Below are 20,562 nucleotides of genomic sequence, written 5' to 3'. Positions count from 1 at the left end.
TATCTGCTCATAGCAGAGGGACAAAAGCAGATCCCAACAAGAACACCACAATCAGAGATATGCCCGCTCCAGTGAATGTGAAAGGGTTACAGCACTTCACAGGAACGATAAATTTTCTGACCAAGTTCTGTACACTCCTGGCTTCAGTAGCGGAACCAAGATGTCAGCTCACTAGGAGGATGTCGAGTAGGATTGGGAAGGTCCCCAACAACAAGCATTTGGCATATGAAACAAATGATAACAGACACCTATCCTGAAGTGCTACCAGCCAGGAAGGCCAGTGACACTTCAGTGTAACACACTAAATAAAGGACTGGGCATAGCTCTTTTGCAGGAGCAGTCAGTCACTTATGGCAGTAGAGCCCCATAAAAGACTGAACAGGTGTATGCCCAAATAGAAAAGAGCTTCTGACTGTGGTATTTGAAGTGGAGCAATACCATCAGTACACATATGGCCCCCAAATAACAGTGAAATCAGATAAACCCCTTGAGACAATAATGCCTTTTTAGTGTTGATGCTGCACCTCAAGCACTGCCAAGTAGAGTTCAGATATTGTCCAGGACAAATTACTGTACCGGTGTTAGCTGGCACCCTGAGCAAGACATATATACCCAACATCAGCAAGGGGATTAGGACACCAAATCCATTGACATGATGCACAACTTCCCAGTTTCTACAGTAAAGCTGATGGAAATCAAAGAGGCTACAGAAAAGGCCTTCCAACTACAGGTGGTCAAGAAAGCAATACTAGTAGGGTGGCCAGAACACAAAAGCCAACTACACTTGATTCTGCTGATTTTCAATCTTTTGGTTCCCAGCAAAACGTTGCCATTATCCTGAAGTAACAGAAAAAAAGGTTAAACAGACCCTTAAGGAACCTCACGGTGAGCAGAGACGAAAAAAAGGGGGAGTTATGGGGAGTAAAAGGTTGTAATGGCAGCCAAATGAACTTCGATTGAGCTAAGTGATAAACCCAGGGGTTTTAGATTTAGCAGGAAATAAGAGTGGGTGTAAGGTGAAAGTCAAGAGGAAGTACGGATTACACCAGGCTTAAAAATGTTTCTATGTCTACTGGTAAGTTTTCCTTGTGATGGGTTTTCTACTGATGATCAGTTCTGCATGGAGAGAGCCATCTTGGAGTCAGGCTTTGAGGTGAATTAATGAGGCTGGGTGAGTCATGGCTCCTGATTTCTGGGTGAGGAGGTCTGCTGTAAGAGGAAGGCAGAGCAGCAGTTGCAGGGACTGGGAACCATATCTGTTTTTGGCCAGGATGGCACTATGAGGATGGCCACTAGTCTCTCTTGCTCAGAACCTTGAGGAGCAACAGAGATGGGAGATAAGGATATAGTAATATTCGAGGCCAATAGGTAAGGACAGCATCTCCCAACAACTTGCAACTGTGCCCTCCTTTCAAGCATAACCTTTAGGACTTCAAATAGGATGGTGTCAACATAGAGATCTCTCTCTGGTGAGCCCCTGTTAAGACAAATCTTCTGAAATACTGCATTGTTCAGCACCCACTTGTGGTCATGACAGAAATACTAATCAAGGAGTCCACTATGTTATTCTGCGATCCCAACAGATATCTTTATGCAGTGCACCAATTTCAAAGTTTTATGGATTCTAAGCTTAAGGCTAGGATCTTTCTCCTCCTTGGAGGTTTAAAGAATACACTGCCGCTCTATTGTCCAGCATTACTCTGATCAAGTGTCAGGAATTAGCTCCTTCAACTGAGCCTGAGGACTAGCCATCCCAGTCTCTGGGTTGTGGTAGGACTGCCTGATTGGCTGAAGGGAGCCAGCAGGTCTGCTCAGCAGCAGGTCACTAGTTGCTCAACACTTATGTCCACAAATGCAAATGTCCCTTGACAGCCCTGACCCCAGTCTTGCTCGAGCCTTTCCCCTACCTCATTCACAGCCTTTTTCCTGTCCTACTCCAGTCCACTGCCTCCGTGATAGCTCCTGACTCCAGTTCTGATGCTCCAGCTTGGCCCCTGGCTCCTGCACCAACCACTAGGCATGACTTCTGTGCTAGCCACTGGGCCTGACCATCCACACCAGAGGTGTAACATCAAGTGGCCCTTGATGTTGGATAGGAAGTGATGGCAAGCGTATCAGGAGAATGTAACAATTGAAAACCCTTATAACTAGTAGAAGGATCCAAAAGGTCTTTGTGGGAGTTGAGGACTCGTTGAGATATTGATACCCTCTTAGACAGATGATGCTTGATGAGCATGCAGACAGACCTGAGCCAGGCCTAAAGACAACAGGAGTATAGTCTCGCCAGAGATGTTACAAAAGGACAATCTGCCATGTGGTCCAGGGGTGAAAGCAAAACCTTGCTATGGTTTGCATGCTTTGTTGTATCATGGAAGTGAGACTGTGCACTCTAGTGAGCCTATTCATGGACATTTTCAGGAAATAGCATAGTCCAGACTGGCTCCAGTGAAGTCTATTGATTGTATAGGTATGAGGATAGATTTTTCCATGTTGAGTCAGATGCCCAGGGAGTGGAAAAAAGATAGGGCCTCATTGGTTACCAACTGCACTTTCAGAAAGGAGCAATTCTTAAGGAGCTAGTTGTTCAGGTAATCTGGAAAGCATTCCTGGGTAGTCAGCACACCAGGAAGTACCAGCATCTCTATCCTGGCCTCATGAAGACGACTGTTCTGAGGATGACAACTTCAAGACCTTAGTCCTGAAGGCGTTCTTGTGCTTAGAAGGCTCCAATCCTAGTACAGATGCTGATGTCACTCACTCAAGATTGCTTCTTGGAAGGTTTCTCAGAACGTAACATGATCTTCCTTGGCAGAGCTAGGGTTGCAATACTGGAAGATGTAGACACCTCAGCAGTACCCATGCTAGGACATGTCATCTCCTTTTTCTCAAGTCTCCTCCCCTTCTCTTGGTCTCTCTTTCCGCAAAATGGAGTATCTTCCTTTTTGATAGCCTGGAAGACTCTGAGGGTCCCCCAAAGCCTTTTCTTACCGAAGCCAAGATGGTCACCAGAGGTAAGAAAGGCTGAAGACAGGGAAGGCCAAGTTGGAAGGTAGGATCCGACCAGGCAAAGAAGAATGGGGCAGGGGAACTCCACAAAAGAATAAAAAGTGTTTTAAAGAAACTGTACAATGGAAAATAAAAAAACCATATATATAAATAAATAATAAATAAAAATTCACAGTCCATTTTGGTCAATTGCAGTAACCAGATTTTAAACATAATACATTTCAGATTTAAATTGCTGAAATCATGAAATTTCACCATGTAATTGTAGGGGTCCTGACCCAAAAAGGAGTTGGGGGGGGAGTTCGCAAGGTTATTGTAGGAAGCGGTTGAGGTACTGCTACTCTTACTTTTGTGCTGCCTTCAGAGTTGGCCAGCTGGAAAGGCAGAGCCGCCACCCGCAGAAGTAAAGATGGCATGGTATAGTATGGTATTACCACCCTCACTTTTGTGCTGTTGCCTGCAGAGCTGGTCCCCTGGTCAGCAGTTTCCACTCTCTGGCTGCCCAGCTCTGCAGGCAGCAGCACAGAAGTAAAAGGTGGCTCCACCCTTACATCTGCACTGCTGCTGGCGAGGCGCTACCTTCAGAGCTAGGCACCCAGCCAACACCCATCTCCCTCCAGCCACCCAGCTCTAAAGGCAGCGCAGAAGTAAGGGTGACAATACCACAGCCCCCTAAAATGACCTTGCACACCCCCTGCAACTCCCTTTTGGGTCAGCACCTCCAATTTGAGAAACACTGGTCTCCCCCATTAAATTTGTACAATGTAGGGCACAAGCACACAAAAGACCAGATTTTACCAGGAGGAGACCAGATTTCACGGTCCATGAAGCATTTTTCACGGCTGCGAATTTGGTAGGGCCTTAACTATATACTAAAGAAATAAAAAAAAATAAGAGAAAAAAAACAGCAAGATAGGTAGCTAGCACGCAGACAACACTCCATCTCAAGCACTTGCATTTGAGAAGGAACTAGAGTGGCAGCAGGACATCCCCTTCCTACATATTCATGTACCAGACCAGGACGGTACGTAGGATGCAGGCGCAGACCCATGGACACTGCTGACAAAATCTCTGAGAAAGAGTGCATGGGTGCACATGTGGAACACAGAGACAATAACTGGAAGAAGCAGTAATGTTCTCTCATACTGTCAACCTGTATGAGATTTTCAAAATCACTTATAATTTTGTTATTTCTAAGCATTATTTTGTCAAAGCACACTGAAGTCACTCTCAGTTAAGTTCTAGGGTCTGCTAAAATGCTCACTGAAATAAATGGGAAATTTTCCAATGACTTCAATGAATCTTCAATCGGGTCAAAAGTTTGAAATTTTAAAATTAAGTCATTTTTAAATTACCCAAGCACAGAGAAACATATTAATTTTCTCAAAACATGGACAATATTTGTTTTTCAAACTTTAGACAACTTTAACTGAATATTTCTCCTTCAAACACATCCACTTTGGACTGACAAATGTCAGAACAAAAAACAATTTTATTATTATAGATATAAGCACCTGGAAACTGGATCCAACAACTAAAGTGCCTTTAAAGCATATGTTTTAGAATTGAGTAACTAACACATGATGAATAGTTTAATTTTGCCTCCATTTCAGTGGAACAAATTCTAAGATGTAATAGTTACTTCTCTCTACCCTCCCCATTTCCCTTCCCCAGGGGCATCCCCATCCCCAGGGGCTTCTCTGACCAGCCCTTCCTCTTTTGTTTCCTCAAGCTCCCCTTGGCCCTTCTAGGCCAGAGCCCCCCTTCACTCCACGGGCAGGAGAGAGACCAAAGGGAAGGGAGTCCTACTTCTCCTGCACTGAGGCAGGAGCAGGCCCTGGTGCAGTAGGAGTATGCTTAGGCCTTGGGTGAGGGAACCGACCACAGCCCCTCAAGCTGGGAGGGCTGGGACAAAAGCCCTTTGCAGGGGGGAGGAATCTCCCTCCTACCCACTCTGGGAGAAAGTGACATTTGAATCCATCCAGGACCCTGTGGAAGTTATGAAATTTGGCTCATTTCCTCTGCCCTCTACCCCCAAATGGCAGCTTAGTGAGTGGTGCTGGGCTTAGGGAACCCAAGGAGAGATCCCCTATAGCCAGTAAACAGACCTCACCCAGCCTTTCCGTCACCCTACCATAGCCCCACTACAATTCTCTGACCCCCAAATTACCCCCATTCCCATTCATTGCTCCCCAGAATAACTTCTTCCTGTCACAAAAATAAACCACTCACCTTCTCAAAAATATGGAACACCCTCCCCCCACCCCAATCCATGTTATAAGATCCATTAAAAAGAGCCTGTGATTGATTTTTTGTAAAGGATTTGACAAAGTAGTTTAAAAGATTTACTGAATTCTACAAATATTTGCTTTGGTTTGTGTGGGTTATGTGGACATATATTTAATAAAATGCACAAAAGAAATGCCTTTAATTTAAAAAAAATGATATTCTACATTTAAATCATTGCCATTTTTTAGTTGGTGGAGATTCTTGAGATGCAGCATCTTGGTTTTTTAACCTTCTCTTGAATATAGATTATAATGAAACAGTCTCTTCAACCCAGGATTTCTGAATCACTTAAATGTCAGAGCTATACCACTCTTCGCACCCTGCACTTCCAGGCAAACCTACCCTTTTCTCCCCCAAATGAACTGCAGGGTTCCCTGCAGGCCCCCACTCAATGCTCTCAATGAACCGCTTCTACCCTCTTCTTCCAAACAGATTACAGATTCCCAGGGATTCCTCCTCCACTTATTAATAAAATAGTTATACTCAACAGATATTACAGCCTCCCTATCGTGCTCTAGTGTATCTGAATTAAAATATTGCATAATCTGGAACTTTTCCTTTCCGTGATGCTACAAGGGCTAAACGTTTCTAGTTAGAAAAAATCTATGCACCAGCAAGTAGATTGCCTCAACTCTTGGGCACCACAAAAGTGTCAGTAAGGAGATAATGTCCTTCAATTATCTAAACAGATATTAACTTTTAAAAAAAAAATGTCCATTCCCAATGTACATTCTGCGTGATGGACATGTAAAAAAATCCCATTTTAGCAAAGAGTTATGCACATCTAAATCACAACACACCACAATCCTTGTATTTGTGACTGCTGCATTTGACACTATTTGCCAGTAAATACCATAAACGTTCTAGAAGATAGCATAACTTTTTAATTACAGGATAAACACTATAAGGAAAAAACCTGTAAGTCGAGTATTATGACCATCCACTTACATGCTTTGATAGGTTGGGACTCTTTGAATCAACATCATACCTAAAAAATTAAAGAAAAAGAATTACTCTCAGATGACAGAGTTAAGGAAATGTAAAAACAGACATTCCAGTGTATTCACATATACAAAACAAACATGCAGAACTGATATAAAAAGACATCTGAATAGAAACTTCAGTAGTAAATGAGATTCCCTCATACTAGGTTTGGCAAGAAAGCCCGGCAAGCCAGGCGAATCGCTCTGAGCTGTCTGATGTTGATGTGGAGGGCCAGACTGTCCCGCAACCATCACCCCTGTGTGCTCAGCTCGCCCAGGTGGGCCTCCCAACCTAGGCCCAAAGCAACATAGAGCAGGGTCAGCAATGATGATAGGGTCGCAAAAGGGACTCTCTCCAACACCAACCCAGTATCCCACCACCAATCCAGGGGTGACAGGATGTGATCCAGCACCCTGACCATCCAGTTTAAATCACGTCTGTTGGTGATGTAAACCGATGCCACCCATGCTTGCAGAGGCCAGAGATGGAGCTAGACATGACTGACCACCTGTGTACAGTCTGTCATGTGGCCCAGCAACCACAGGCAAGTGAGAGATGTGATGAGCAGGAGATTCTTCACCTGGGATATGAGGTCCAACATGGCCTGAAAACGCACCTCCGAGAGGAAGGCTCTGGTTCGCGTGGAACCGAGAACCACCTCTATGAACTCTGTGTGTTGGACAGGCCTTAAGTTGCATTTTTTCTTGTTTATCAATAGGCCCAGGTTGTGGTAGGTGGAACGCACCAGATCGAGACTTCTCTGCACTTGATCCCGAGACCTGCTCTTCATGAGCCAGTTGTGAAGATACAGGAAGACCCAGATTCATCTACACATGAGGTAAGCGACTACTGGCGCCATATATTTGGTAACCACCATTGGAGTCTATGAGAGGCAAGAGAGGAGCGCCATAAATTGGGAATGGCAATCACCTACCATAAAAGAGAGGAAACATCTGTGACCTTGAAATATGGAGAGAGGCATCCTTCAAAGTCGAGGGCGGCGGACCTGTCTCCCAGATCCAGGGAGGGGGGCGATAGAGGCCAAGGAGACCATGCAAAACTTCAACTTTTTGAGAGACTTATTAAGACATTGCAGGTCCCCTTTTACTTTCAGAATTAGAAAGTAGCAGGAAAAGAACCCCTTTCATGTTCCGAGGGACCTCCTCCACTGGCCTTCTGGAATGAGAAGTTGCTTGTGAGAAGGGTCCCTGATGAGGGAGGGGCAACAGAAAACTGCAGGGTGCAACCATGAGATACTATGTCGGGCACTCAATGGTCTGAGATGACTTGGGACCAGGCCAAACAGAAGGGACAAAGATGGCTGAGGAAAGAGCAGGGGGGATCCTGAAAGGTGACTAGGGTGCTACTCTCAACTGCACCTACATAACAAGCATTTCTGGCCCTCAGGGTGTTTTGCCAGGTCGGATTGCATGGGTGAGCGGAAGGAGGAAGAGCAAAAGCGGCTGTCCTTCTTCTTGCAGATCCCTCACGAGACTGCCACGGTCTAGGTGACCAGAACTACTTTCCCGCAAGCTGCTATGTATGCATGCCCAGCAAGTGAAGGGTGCAGTCTAGGCGAGGGGCTGAACTGGGCTTCTGTGCCAAAGGAATCCTCTTGCAGTGACCACAGTTGGGCCGTTGATGCCTGGGTCTGTTTACTGACCATCACCGTCAAAGAAAGGTGCCCTGAGCAAGGTGATCAGTGCCAGTATCAAGGGGACCAGGCCGCTGGTGGTGGGGGGGGGGAGGTGCAGAGACAAGACGGGGAGCGCTCCCACGAGGCAGGCGACAGATACCTGCACCTAAAGGACAATCAGTGGGAGGGCAAGCAGGGTTGGTAGTACAGACACCAGTATCTTGTTCTAGGCGATCTGCATCAAGATGGTAGCAACCACGAACGTGGTGGCTGACGATGAATCCCAGAGGACCTGATCTGCGACTTCAGCATGGAGATGGAGAGTGCTACTTTGTTGGAGAAACTGTGATGCTCCCCTGCCACCTGAGGAATGCTTGCCCTTGTGGCGAGCCTTTGCCAGTTCCACAGGCACATGCTACATCGGCAGCGTGGGCGAGACTTGTGCTCTCTCAGCGCCGCGGGAGCTTGTAAAGGTGTTGGTGTCACAGGGTTTTTTGTCCCATGCTGCTCCCAGAAGTCAGTGGTGGAACTTTCACAGGGCTAAGGGTCCCGACTAGGGAGGTGTGAGCACACGGCTGCAGCGTGGCTAGGCAACCTGAAGCAGGTGCCTTGCCCGGTGCCGGGGAGCCATGTTTTTTGGTCATCTTTTTGGGCACCGGCAATGGGGGGCACACTGCACATCAAGGCCGAGGTACTCGGCGAGCCCTTGCGAGGCTGCACAGAGGCCGGACACAGGGCGGACTCCATGAGGAGAGCCCATAGCCCAGTGTACACTTCAGTGTTTTGACTAGTTTTTAAATTACAGTGTTAAGATTTCATACATCTAAAAAAATTAAAAGCCATTATAAGGTGTTGGGGGATACTATGCAGGTTTGCCTTCCTAAGTGATAGTACTCCACATGGGTTTCGACCTGCCACCCATCTTGTCCAAGACAACAGATTCTAGAGTCTTGGTAAGTAACGAACAGCTCTTTATTGAAGAAACAACGTTACAAAAACACTGAAGGCTCTGCTGATCAGACAGAGTCATGGTGGGGTAACCTCTCCAGCAGATAACTCCAACAAACTACTAAAAAACACACAGCTTATATTTACTAAAGGTCATGTCTACACTACAAAATTATGTTGACCCAGGTAATGTCAGCATACAGCTGTCAGTTATTACATTGCTTGTGCACACTACGCTCCTTGTGTTAGTGTTGCACATCCTCACCAGGAGTGCTTGTATCAATGCAGAATGCAGTGCACCATGGGTAGCTATCCCACCATGCAACTTGCCACTATCCAGTACAGAGTGTTTTAGGACATTTTTGCAATGTTCCATGAGGCCGAAAAGAGTCATAGAAGGGTGTCTAGGAACATGTGTTCAACTTCCCACAATGCAGTGTTCTCCATCCTATAATTTCATCTGTATCCTATATTTTTGCCTCTTTTCAAAATCCCCACAAATCCATGCATCCCTCCTCACTGTCCACCATCTTTGATGGAAGCTCAGATTCTGTACATCTCTGCATTACTGTCATGAGCATTGCATGCACCAGGTACCTGAACCTGCAGTATTTGCAGAGCTGCAAGAAGAGCTAGGGGGAACATGACATTCCTTGGAAGCTAGATTGCTGTGGGACATAGAAACAATTCAAGATGGTTGGCGGTATTCATGGAACACCTGCAGATGGCGGAGCGTTGTTTCTGGCCCTGAGAAACAAGCACTGACTGGTGAGATTGCATTGTCATGCAGGTTTGGGATGACAAGCAGTAGCTGCAGAATTTTCAGACGCACAAGGCCACATTCTTGGATCTGTGCCAAACTCACCCCAGCCCTCCAAACCAAAATGAGAGCTGTGCCGACAGCTGAGAAATGAGTGGTGGTGATTGCACTGTGAAAACTTGCAATGCGAGATTGCTACCGGTCAGTTGGGAGTCAATTTGGAGTCAGGAAATCCACCACATGAGCAATTGTCATATAAGCGTGCAGGGCCATTAATTGCCTCCTGTTACACAGGACTGACTCTGGGTAATATGCAGGATATAGTGGATGGTTTTGCTGCAACGTGTTCCCAAACTGGAGTGGGGTGATAGATGGCACACATATCCCTATTTTAGCACCAGACCATCTTGATACAGAGAGCATCAACAGAAAGGGCTACTTTTCTATGCTAATGCAAGTGCCGGTGGAACACTTTACCACGATGAATGCATTTTAAAGAACGCAAGACTGTTCAGAAAGCTGCAAGCAGGGACTCTCTTTCCTGAGTGGTGGATTACCATTGAAAATGTTGAAATGCCAAATCAGTGGACATGAGAGACCCAGCATATGCCTTGCTCCCAGGGCTAATGAAGTCATATACCAGCCACCTCAACAGCACCAAGGAGCACTTCAACTACAGGCTCATCAGGTGGAGAATGGCAGTTGAATGTGCCTTTAGTCATCTGAAGAGTTGCCAGTGTTGTCTAATTATGAGATTGGTTATGAGATTGGACCTCAGTGAAAAAATCTCATTAGTTATGGCTGCCTTCTAGGTCCTACAAAATATCTGTGAAGCAAAGGGGGAAAAATTTCCCCTGAGACGGAGTGGTTGTCTACTGAATTTGAACAGCCAGATACAGAAGGCTACAAGTAGAGCTCAACACCAAGCTATATGGGCTCAGGAAGGCTTTGAAAGAACATTTTAACAGTGAGCCAGAGTAGTGTTACTCCTGGGAGAATTCTGCATCATTGCGTGGGCGCAGAATTCATGCTGTACGCAGATCTGCTTCCCCACACAAAAATTACTTCTAAGGGGAAAGAAAAGGAAGCCACAAGAGTGGTCACTCACTCCTTCCGGGCACCCCAGAGCAGCCAAAAATCAGCACGGAGGCAGGGGGGGTTGGGCCTGTATGCTTGGGGAGATGTCAATTGCTGTTGGGGAGCATGCCTAAGTGAGAGAATGAACAAGAGAGAAACTCTGTCCCACTGGCTCACTATTGCGGCATGTTTGGCATGAAGGAGCAGGGCTTCAGGGTATTTGGAGGTAGGTGTGATGCAGGCTCTATCCCCTCAGGCAGAGCACAAGGTAGCAGCCTGCCTGCTTAGTTGTTCCCATTGTTAGTAAATTGTTCCCATTCTTAGTGAATTACCCCAGGAGCATAAAACAGGTGTAAAAGTTTTAATGCTCCTTTACGTTTACAATAAGACTCCTTTACACCACTCTGGCAATGACAGTATGGCCTTATAGTATCAGAGGGTAGCCGTGTTAGTCTGGATCTGTAAAAGCAGCAAAGAATCCTGTGGCACCTTATAGACTAACAGACGTTTTGGAGCATGAGCTTTCGTGGGTGAATACCCACTTCCTCAGATGACATGCATCTGAGGAAGTGGGTATTCACCCACGAAAGCTCATGCTCCAAAACGTCTGTTAGTCTATAAGGTGCCACAGGATTCTTTGCTGCTTTTATGGCCTTATAAATGCTTATGGTGCTTTAATGATTAGAACTGGTCTAAATTTTCAGACTGAAAAATTTTCCTATCAAAATGTGCTCCACGAACAGTTTACTACTGACCTTTCCAGAAATGGTCAGTAGCGAATATATATTGTGAATTTGATTCCCCAGCTCTCACTTGCTCTTCTGTTGCCTATGATGTAATACTGACCATATAGCTGCATGTATTTGTTTACTAAAAGCTATAAATAAAAGGGTCAAACCTAGCTGCATTAGTATTAGACAATGGGCATTTGCAGATTTCCTCCAGTGTTCCCTGCTCCCATTCTCCATCCATTGTATTGTAGTTGCCTTGCTCTTTTAGAGAGCAATAGGAGTCTTTCAGTCAGAACTGTGTGTGCAGGAATATAACATTGCCAATCCACCTATTAATATTGTCTGAGAATTATGTTATGGATCCTGTAATAAAATGAAGTAACAGGAAATTGATGGGTGATAGACCTGCTCAGCACCAGTTAGCATATACTGTGAATTAAAAGAGAAATTATGTTCCAAAAATAAAGATTGTATTCTTCTGTAACATGAACCAGGCAAATAAACATATTCAGAATGTTATAAAAAAACTTAAAAAATGAAGGGAACACATTTATGAAGGCAAAAGAGCAGTCATTTCCATTTCAGGTACACATGCACCAACCACGTCTTTCATAGATCAGCGTATGTGCAGCTGAGATTGTCTTTAATGTCTCCCAGGGTGAAGTGGTAGGAGTAGAGCAGCAGCCCCAATACCACATGAAATGTTTTTTTGGGGAGGGAGAGGGGTGTTAAAAGGACGTCCAAAACATTGAGTTGTGTCTGGCTTGCAGAGGAAGGTGAGCGTGGGATTCTTGGACCTACAGGTCTACCAGAGTCTGCAGCATCTCAGTTTATTACCCAAGAACCCCCATTATGTCTTGGTGCATCTTCCTCTCCTTTTCCTGCTTGAACTCCCAGGCCTTTCTCCATGCTGTCCACAAGGATCATCCTCCAGGCCCTGGTCTCATTCTCTGACGCAACTCAGACTTGCAGCATCTCCTGGAACATGTCATCCTGAGTACTTTTCTTTCTCTTCCTTATTTGACACAGATGTTCCACGAGACACCCTCAAGGCCACAATACCATCAGCTGCAGATACAGCACACAGAAGTACCACTGTCAGTGTATTCACACCAGAAATCAAAACTTAGGATACTGAACTCACTCCCCTTGATCCCAGAAAGTTGTAAACACTGGGATCACTTCTCCTTGGGATTGATACAGCATGGCACCAGTCACAGCACCAGCCATGGAGAGTATGGCCCTCAGGAGTACAAGGGGGGTTGAGAATACGAGGAGAGGAAAAACTCACAGGCATGAATATGTATATTGTACAGGGCAATGGAACAGAATACTAGCACAGTTTTCCAAAAGTGGTGGTGATTTCAGTGGTGATATTAGCTGACCTCACTCCTGAGGGTAACAGAGGCACAAAGAGCACAATGTCCCAGTGCCACCCAGGCCCATATGCTGCTGGCTTGTGTACTGCAATGGTGCCTGCTGAAGTAATCGCTGAGTGGTGTAGGAAAGTGTCCTATCATGACAGAAGATATAAGGCAGCCCTCCCCAGATGCCTTCGCCAAAGGATTACAGAATAACTTCATGAAAGTTTCACTGAAATCTTTATGGAGGATTCACTCAGCATCCTGGTACACAAACTGCTCCGTGTGGTCCCCCTTGCCTAGAGGGGGCTAAAAAGCAGATAGCAACTCTAACTCTCTTGGTTGTTTCACCAGCTCTTCTAGCACAAGCAAAAAAGAGTAAATCAATAGCTTTGTTCTTCTACTTTGGGGGTTCCATCCTTGTAATTTCAAAGCAAACTGCATACTTACCAGAGGTTCCGTCCCTGCACCAGGTTCACCCATGCTGGACCCTCAGGACTTGCTGGACTGCGGTGGAGTCAAAAACATGTTCTGGTTTGCTGGATCCCCTGATCGCTTACCCCCATACTACTCCTCTTCCACTTCCTCCCACTCTCTATTTATAACAGAGGCCTATGACTCAGACTCCTCCAAAGTATCCATTGGGCTCTTAGGGGGTAATCTCTGCTGTTGCTCTTTGTGGAAGCAGCTCCACATCAAATGTGGTACATCTGCCACAGGTCCTTGGCTTTCACACAGCACTGCTACTGATCACTGTTGTAGCCTTTCTTCTGCATACCCCAAGCAATCTGCTCATAGAGGTCAATGTTTCTACAGTTGGATTGGAGCTGTGGCTGCAAAGCCTCTTCACGCACAAACCTAGGAGATCCAACACTTTCAGTGTACTCCAGACTAGAGCACATCTGCAATGTGTAGCCGACACAGTCAGCTGGGTGGATGCACATAGCAATTGAGAGTTGCTAGGTTTTCTCACAAAGCTGAGAGACCAGAAAAAGGAATTTCAAACATTCGTGGGGCTTTACAAGGAGTCTCCACTTGCTGTCCACATGTTCCCTGGGCAGCAGAGCTCACAACAATGACCTGAGCGGTCACTGTACGGCATTATGGGACAGCTCCTGGAAGCTAGTAACAGTCAACATAAGTAACGCAGTATTTACACTGACACGGTGTCGACCTAACTAAATTGACTTTGATTCTGCGCTGCTCGGGCAGATAGTATTAAGTCAGAGTAGCAGGGCAGTTACGCCAGAGGGACCAAAATTTAAAAAAGTGTAGAACATCCACTGTCAAGAACATAAGAACAGCTATACTGGGTCAGACCAAAGGTCCATCTATCCAGTATCCTGTCTTTTGACAGCGGACAATGCCAGTGCCCCAGAGGGAACGAACAGAACAGAACAGGTAATCATCAAGTGATCCATCCCCTACCGCCCATTCTCAGCTTCTGGCAAACGGAGGCTAGGGACACCATCCCTGCCCATCCCAGCTAACAGCCATTGATGAACTATCCTCCATGAATTTAGCTAGGTCGACTTAAGCTACTTTGTGGAGGCCTAACTATTTGGCATTCAACAAGACCCATACGTCAATAAAGTACGAGAAGTCATTACTATCTTGGGTCAGCTGATCCCTTTGATATGATTTATGACTGTAAGTGATGTTCAGATTCTCATGTAATCGTAGCTTTTCTATGCACAAACTCCAGTTAACAGACTTAAATTATGTTGGAAATGTTCCAAGTGATTTTGACATGCTGACTACTCCTGTCATAAACAGGTGGTAAAGGGTTAACAAGCTCAGTAAACTTGGCTAACACCTGACCAGAGGACCAATCAGGAGACAAGATACTTTCAAATCTCTGTGGAGGGAAGTCTTTGTTTTGGGCTGTTTTCTTTGTTCTCTGTCTCTCTGGGATCTGAGAAGGATCAGACATATATACAGGCTCTCCAATCTTTCTGAAAAAGTCTCTTCTACTCGATACTGTAAGTACTAGATAGCAGGCGGATTAGGCATTTGTTTGTTTTCTTTATTGCAAATGTGTATTTTTCTGGAAGGATTTTAACTCTGTTTGCTGTAACTTGTACACTTGGGCTGGGAGGGGGAGTCCCTCTGGTCTAGGTGAAGCTGAAAGACCCTGTAACATTTTCCATCTTGATTTTACAGAGGTAATTTTTACTTTCTTTCTTTCTTTAATTAAAAGCTTTTCTTTTAAGAACCTGATTGATTTTTTTTTTTATTCTTGTGTGAGACCCCAGGGGACGGGGTCTAGACTCACCAGGGATTGGTGGGGGGAAAGGAGAGAAGGAGGAGGGAAAGGTTAATTTCTCTCTGTGTTAGGATCACTGTCTCTCTCTCAGGAAGAGTCTGCGAGGGGGAAGAGAAGGGAGGGAGAAGGTGAATTTCATCTCTGTTTTAAGATTCAAGGAGTTTGAATCACAGTGACCGCCCAGTGTAACCCAGGGAGGAAGAAAAGAGGGGAGGGAATGGTTTATTTCCCTTTGTTTTGAGACCCAAGGGATTTGAGTCTTGGGTTCCCCAGGGAAGGTTTTGGGAGACAGGGAGTGTACCCAAACACTATATTTTGGGTTGGTGGCAGCGTGATAAGATCTAAGCTAGGAATTAAGCTTAGAAGGGAACAGGCAGGTCCCCACTTTCTGGATGCTAAAGTTCAAAGTGGGAAAGAGACCCTGACAACTCCTCCGATAAGGTGTTCCTTCTGCACATGCCTGGACCCATTAAGGTCACCCAGCAAACAGTGTGACAGCCCTAGATGGTATTTACTTCGCTGTCCATAACCTGTAGCTGAATACTTGTCAGCACAGCCCACATAAGATAGGTGAAGAGATTACCAAAGATGCATGCTAACTATTCAAAATGTTTTTACTGGCAAGTGTAAATGGCTAAGACTAGGAGTTTTCTGGTTTAATAGCAAAGACATGACAAACGTATTGGGAATTTTAACTTACTTTCTTTAGAATTAAATGCCTTTCACGAAAAAAGTTTATTAGGAATCATGACACAGTCAGAATAATCTCTAGCAATCAAAACTATTTTGCAAACTCTCTCTTTTCATTCTATATCATTTTCACTACTGTCAAAAATTCTATTCTTCTATTTCTCAATCTTATAGTTGTTTATTATAATGATACCTTTGTTCATTACCAAGGAATAACCAAGATGATTAAATGTCTTCTAAAACCAAGGCACTGCAAACATGATGCCTTAAAATGGAATGATTAAATATGAATTTGATTTAGAGAGTTACAGTAAAAAAAAGACCATTCGTTTTACTGTCTAATCTATTTACACTGAGTTCTTTGGAGCAGAAACCATGTATTTGTTCAGTATCTAGCACATTTGGGGTCCCAATTCCTGATTAGGGCTTCTAGACAATAATACAAGACAGCTATTAATAAAAAAATATTTAATACTAACCAGTATTGACAATGAACAATTATGCTACACTATAGGTTTAACATATAGATATTATAACGTAGCATATGATCAATTATTTTATTAACCAACTGTATGGCTAACTCAGATTTAAGCATCACTGAAAGACTGATGACTCACTCTCAGTACGTGGTAAGTACATAAAAGTTTGCATCTGTTGATTTCTGACAATAGGGTCTGCTTCTCTCTCATAGTACTTTAACATAAGCATTCATCTTCTCTTCCATTCCAGACATACACAAGAGTCTTCACCAGTATCAACTCTCAAAGGCTTCAAACTTCTTATGAGTAGCATTAATTTCCCACAAGTCACATCCATAAATTGCTATGGAAGAATTAAGTTTTTCACCAACTGAACCTTCATACATTCAAGATGCCATTGTTTTTCCAAACTTTTGTACAGGAGGCCATGACTGGGAGGACCATTCCTACTCTTCTTCTGATTTTTTAGAACAGCATCCATGGTTGGATATGTATAATTCCAGATACCTCAATTCACCTGTTGCCTCTACAACTGGATTATTGATTATAATGTCTGCTTGCATCCTTTTTTTGTTAATCATGTCAATGTGCATGCCTTTCACTTTTGCTTCATTCATTCAGGGACAGTTCACATTCCTCAACCTATCCTTGCAACAAAGCCTGTTGTCAACTCTGTCTACCAGGGACACCATCGTAGGACCTAATCACATGTGATATATGCCATCATGTGACAGCAATGCCCCTCTGCCATGTACATTTGTATAGAGACTGTCTGGTTTGGCCAAAGAATAAATGGACACAAATTAGACTTCAAGAATTATAACATTTAAAAACCTGTTGGAGAACACTTCAATCTCCCTGGACACTCAATTACAGACCTAAAAGTCGCAAGTCTTCAACAACAAAAAAAACAGACTACCAAGAAACTGCAGACCTGGAATTAATTTGCAAACTGGACACCATTAAATTAGGCTTGAATAAAGACTGGGAGTGGATGAGTCATTACACAAACTAAAAACTACTTCCCCATGCTAATTTTTCCCCTACTGTTACTTACACCTTCTTGTCAACTGTTTGAAATGGGCCATCCTGGTTATCACTACAAAAGTTTTTTCCTCCTGCTGCTAATAGCCCACCTTAAGTGATTAGTTGGTATGGCGACCCCAATTTTTTCACGTTCTCTGTATATATCTTCCTACCGTATTTTCCACTGCATGTATCTGATGTAGTGGGTTTTAGTCCACAAAAGCTTATGCCCAAATAAATTTGTTAGTCTCCAGGGAGCCACAAGTACTCCTCATTCTTATTCCTCACAAACTGTTTTTACAGGCTACATTTGTTGCATTGCATCGGCTGTTGTAGAAAAGAGCACCATGCCAGAGTATCTGAAGTTGATTAAAAAGGTGTCCACCAATGGAGATCCCAGCTTTTTCTCGTCTGACAAAACTTTTCAGGCCTCGTCTCATAGTGAATTTCTGCGTGAACACTGAAAAGGCTTGGAGGCAGATAAATCAACCCCTGCTGGATTAATCACTACTTGCCAATCTGGTGGGTAGTGCAGACAAGCCCAAGGAAATAGCAGTTTTACTGTTGCCTGTCCCACCTTAATTCTGCCTCCTTGTGCATTTAATTTATGCACTGAATGAAGTACAGGTCCTGTGGAACAAAAAATGGTGTGTTATTGTGTAATTAAAGATTAATTTTGCCACCTTGTATGTATGCATTTTGATAAAGTAGAACAGACAACTGTAATTTTGGCATTTCCTAACTCATGTGCTTGACTTTGCAAACTAAATCATTTTTAATTTAGTTTCTTAGTATGTAATTTCCTTTTTTTAAATAAAAGGAAAAAATTGTGTTCAATTATTATTTTGCATGCTGTCAAAAATAGGTATACACATCATTTTTAACCATTTATAACATGACTAAATCTGAATGGAATTTCTTAGGGCAAAGAAAAAATATTCCTGTAGGCCTAAGGTTCTCCTTGCTGAATTTCAAAAGGCTACTGAAAATAGTGGAGGTGTTTGTACATCTCATAAAAAAGTCACAAGAAACTTTTAATAGAAAGCGTTAGGCAATCTATAGGGATCACAACCAGCTCCTTCTAGATCACACGTGTCTTTTATAGAAAACACCTAACATTTCTTACAGTAACAAAAACTAAAATCCAATTAACTTTATAGTCTTTGAAATTATGAGGCAATTTTACTAGTCTTCCACTTCATGAGATCCCTTTTGTTAACATTTGTGCTCGGAGATATAAGAGAAAGAGAGGCCATATTTAGATGAAATTTAGAATCATCTTCGGCATTTTATATCTCAGTATATGCAACAGTTTCTCCAAAGATATTTTGGCATTCACACAAAGTAGTATTATTATATTAATCTCATAGACAAATATATTCAGTAGCAACGTCCAGGAAAAGTGATAATATAAAATACTCTGAGTTAGTTTTTAAAGGAATAAGTTAATTTTTCTTGTCTAATACATAATTTCCACATCCAGTCTTTGACTGATCTTCCGTGACCTTTCTGCCACCTTCAGTGTAGGTCTAATCATCCTCTGAATCAGTCACGATTCTATGAAGTCCCCATATGTGCGAGTACGGCACCAGTGTGAGCAACACAGAAGCAGCCTGGCCCAATAGATGGTATACTGAATTGGGAATCAAACCTAGGGGACTGAAATTTGTCTCTGCTACTAATTCACTATGTGATCTTGGGCAAATTCGTTATCTCTCTCCCCCTCTATATTTTGCCATTTATAAAACAGAGATAATAATGCTCACCCACTTTATGAAGTACTGTGAGATATACAAAGGAAGTTGTTATTATGGATTATTACTGCTATTTCCATGTAGACAGCACCTGGCTTAGTTCATCAAGAATATCAGAAGGCCCAATTCTTCCCCAAAGAATTTGTACCTATAGGTAGCACAAGTAGACATCTTCTTGGATGTGTTTATTCTGTAAATGGCTTAACCCTCAGATTATATGTAGGAGGATAAAAACTACAGAAAAAAATAGGAAGGACAGAAGAAGGCTATTATTTGGAACAATGTCAAATTTCACTTGCTTCTTAAACAATTATCTCCAACTTAAAATGCCAAGCCAGTATTATCAGATGTACATTTGTACCTGTGGATGGAGTCATGTCTTTTTTTTTTTAAATCAAAATAACTAAATCTGCAATTAATGTGTGATAATTTACACTTGGAGTGTTTGCTTCACACCTTGTTCGCAAATATGTCACAAGTACATTTACCATTTCATAACAATTTAATGAATCTAAGTTTTTCAAAACTCTGATCTTATAAAAGATTTTATAAAAACAAAGCAATACTTTTAACCACTAGACATCCACTCATTCCTCACACTCACTCTTAATGGCTTACCATTTTATATAATTATTCCATTTGGATAAATATAAACTACCACATTCACCCAAATTAATCTACTTCACATTAAAGATGTCACTTCTTCCAAAGTAAACCACTGGCTGCCTTGACAAAACCATCAGTGCATTTACAGAGTGCTAATGACATTAGAATCAAAAGTATGTGGATTAACTTACAAATCAAACCGCAGGTTCTCTCTTTCTTCAAAAAAGTAGTCCATGATGAATTTTCTTACAAAATCTGGATTTAAAGTATTGTCAATTACTTCTGTTCTTCCAAACTGTAAAAGAAAAATAATAGCTTATAGCAAGCATAAGATCCTTTTATAAGAAGTTACATATCTGTATCACAGCATATAGATCCAGGAACAGAAACATGCAAGAGACATGAGGTAGGATGCAGCAAAAGTCTCTCCTGGAACAGAGATTTTGCAAAGAGAGGATCATGTCCACAAGAAAAACACCCAGAAAGTAAGAAGAGACTGCCAGAAGCCCACTCACTCCAGCATGAACAGCAGCATGTGCCCATCCACAATCTATAGACTGGAACTTCCAAAGACAGCACTTCTTTCAGATAAGACATTGAAGCTACAACAAACAGTTTCCCCCTCCAAACTTAGAAAAACTACTCCCCACCATAAACATTAATTATATTAACTCTTCCCAATTTGACACACTATAGCCCCTAGAAATCAAAGAATCATAGCAAGATAGGACTGGAAGGGACCTCAAAAGATCATATAGTTCATCTTTCCACACCCCACCCCACTCTCCTGGAGACAACATGTTTGTTTAACCTGTTCTTAAAAAAGTCCAGTGACAGGGATTGCACAGCCTCCCTAAGTAATCTCTTCCAGTGTTTTATTATCCTTATAGTAATAAAGTTTCTCCTAATATCTAACTTAAATCACACTTGCTGTAACTAAACAGATGAC

General features: G+C 43.1%; 1 protein-coding gene across 5 annotated transcripts in view; it reads right to left on the bottom strand.

Moving 5' to 3' along the window:
* CPNE8 (copine 8) overlaps window positions 1-20,562 on the bottom strand; it is a 269,466-nt gene that overhangs the window by 186,502 nt on the left and 62,402 nt on the right. For 3 of the 5 annotated variants that reach the window (XM_050936193.1, XM_050936194.1, XM_050936195.1), the window contains exons 4-6: window positions 19,805-19,908; window positions 13,243-13,299; window positions 6,244-6,283 (exon numbers count right to left, since the gene is read on the bottom strand). In XM_050936193.1, coding sequence (XP_050792150.1) covers window positions 6,244-6,283; window positions 13,243-13,299; window positions 19,805-19,908 — 201 coding nt within the window. The remainder of the gene's footprint in view (window positions 1-6,243; window positions 6,284-13,242; window positions 13,300-19,804; window positions 19,909-20,562) is intronic. The other 2 variants (XM_050936192.1, XM_050936196.1) reach the window with 1 other exon arrangement.

Source organism: Gopherus flavomarginatus, chromosome 1 (genome assembly GCF_025201925.1).
Source record: "Gopherus flavomarginatus isolate rGopFla2 chromosome 1, rGopFla2.mat.asm, whole genome shotgun sequence".
NCBI classification, from domain to species: Eukaryota; Metazoa; Chordata; order Testudines; family Testudinidae; genus Gopherus; species Gopherus flavomarginatus.
Note: the sequence above shows the minus strand (reverse complement) of the source record. Positions and strands in the feature narration are given on the sequence as shown.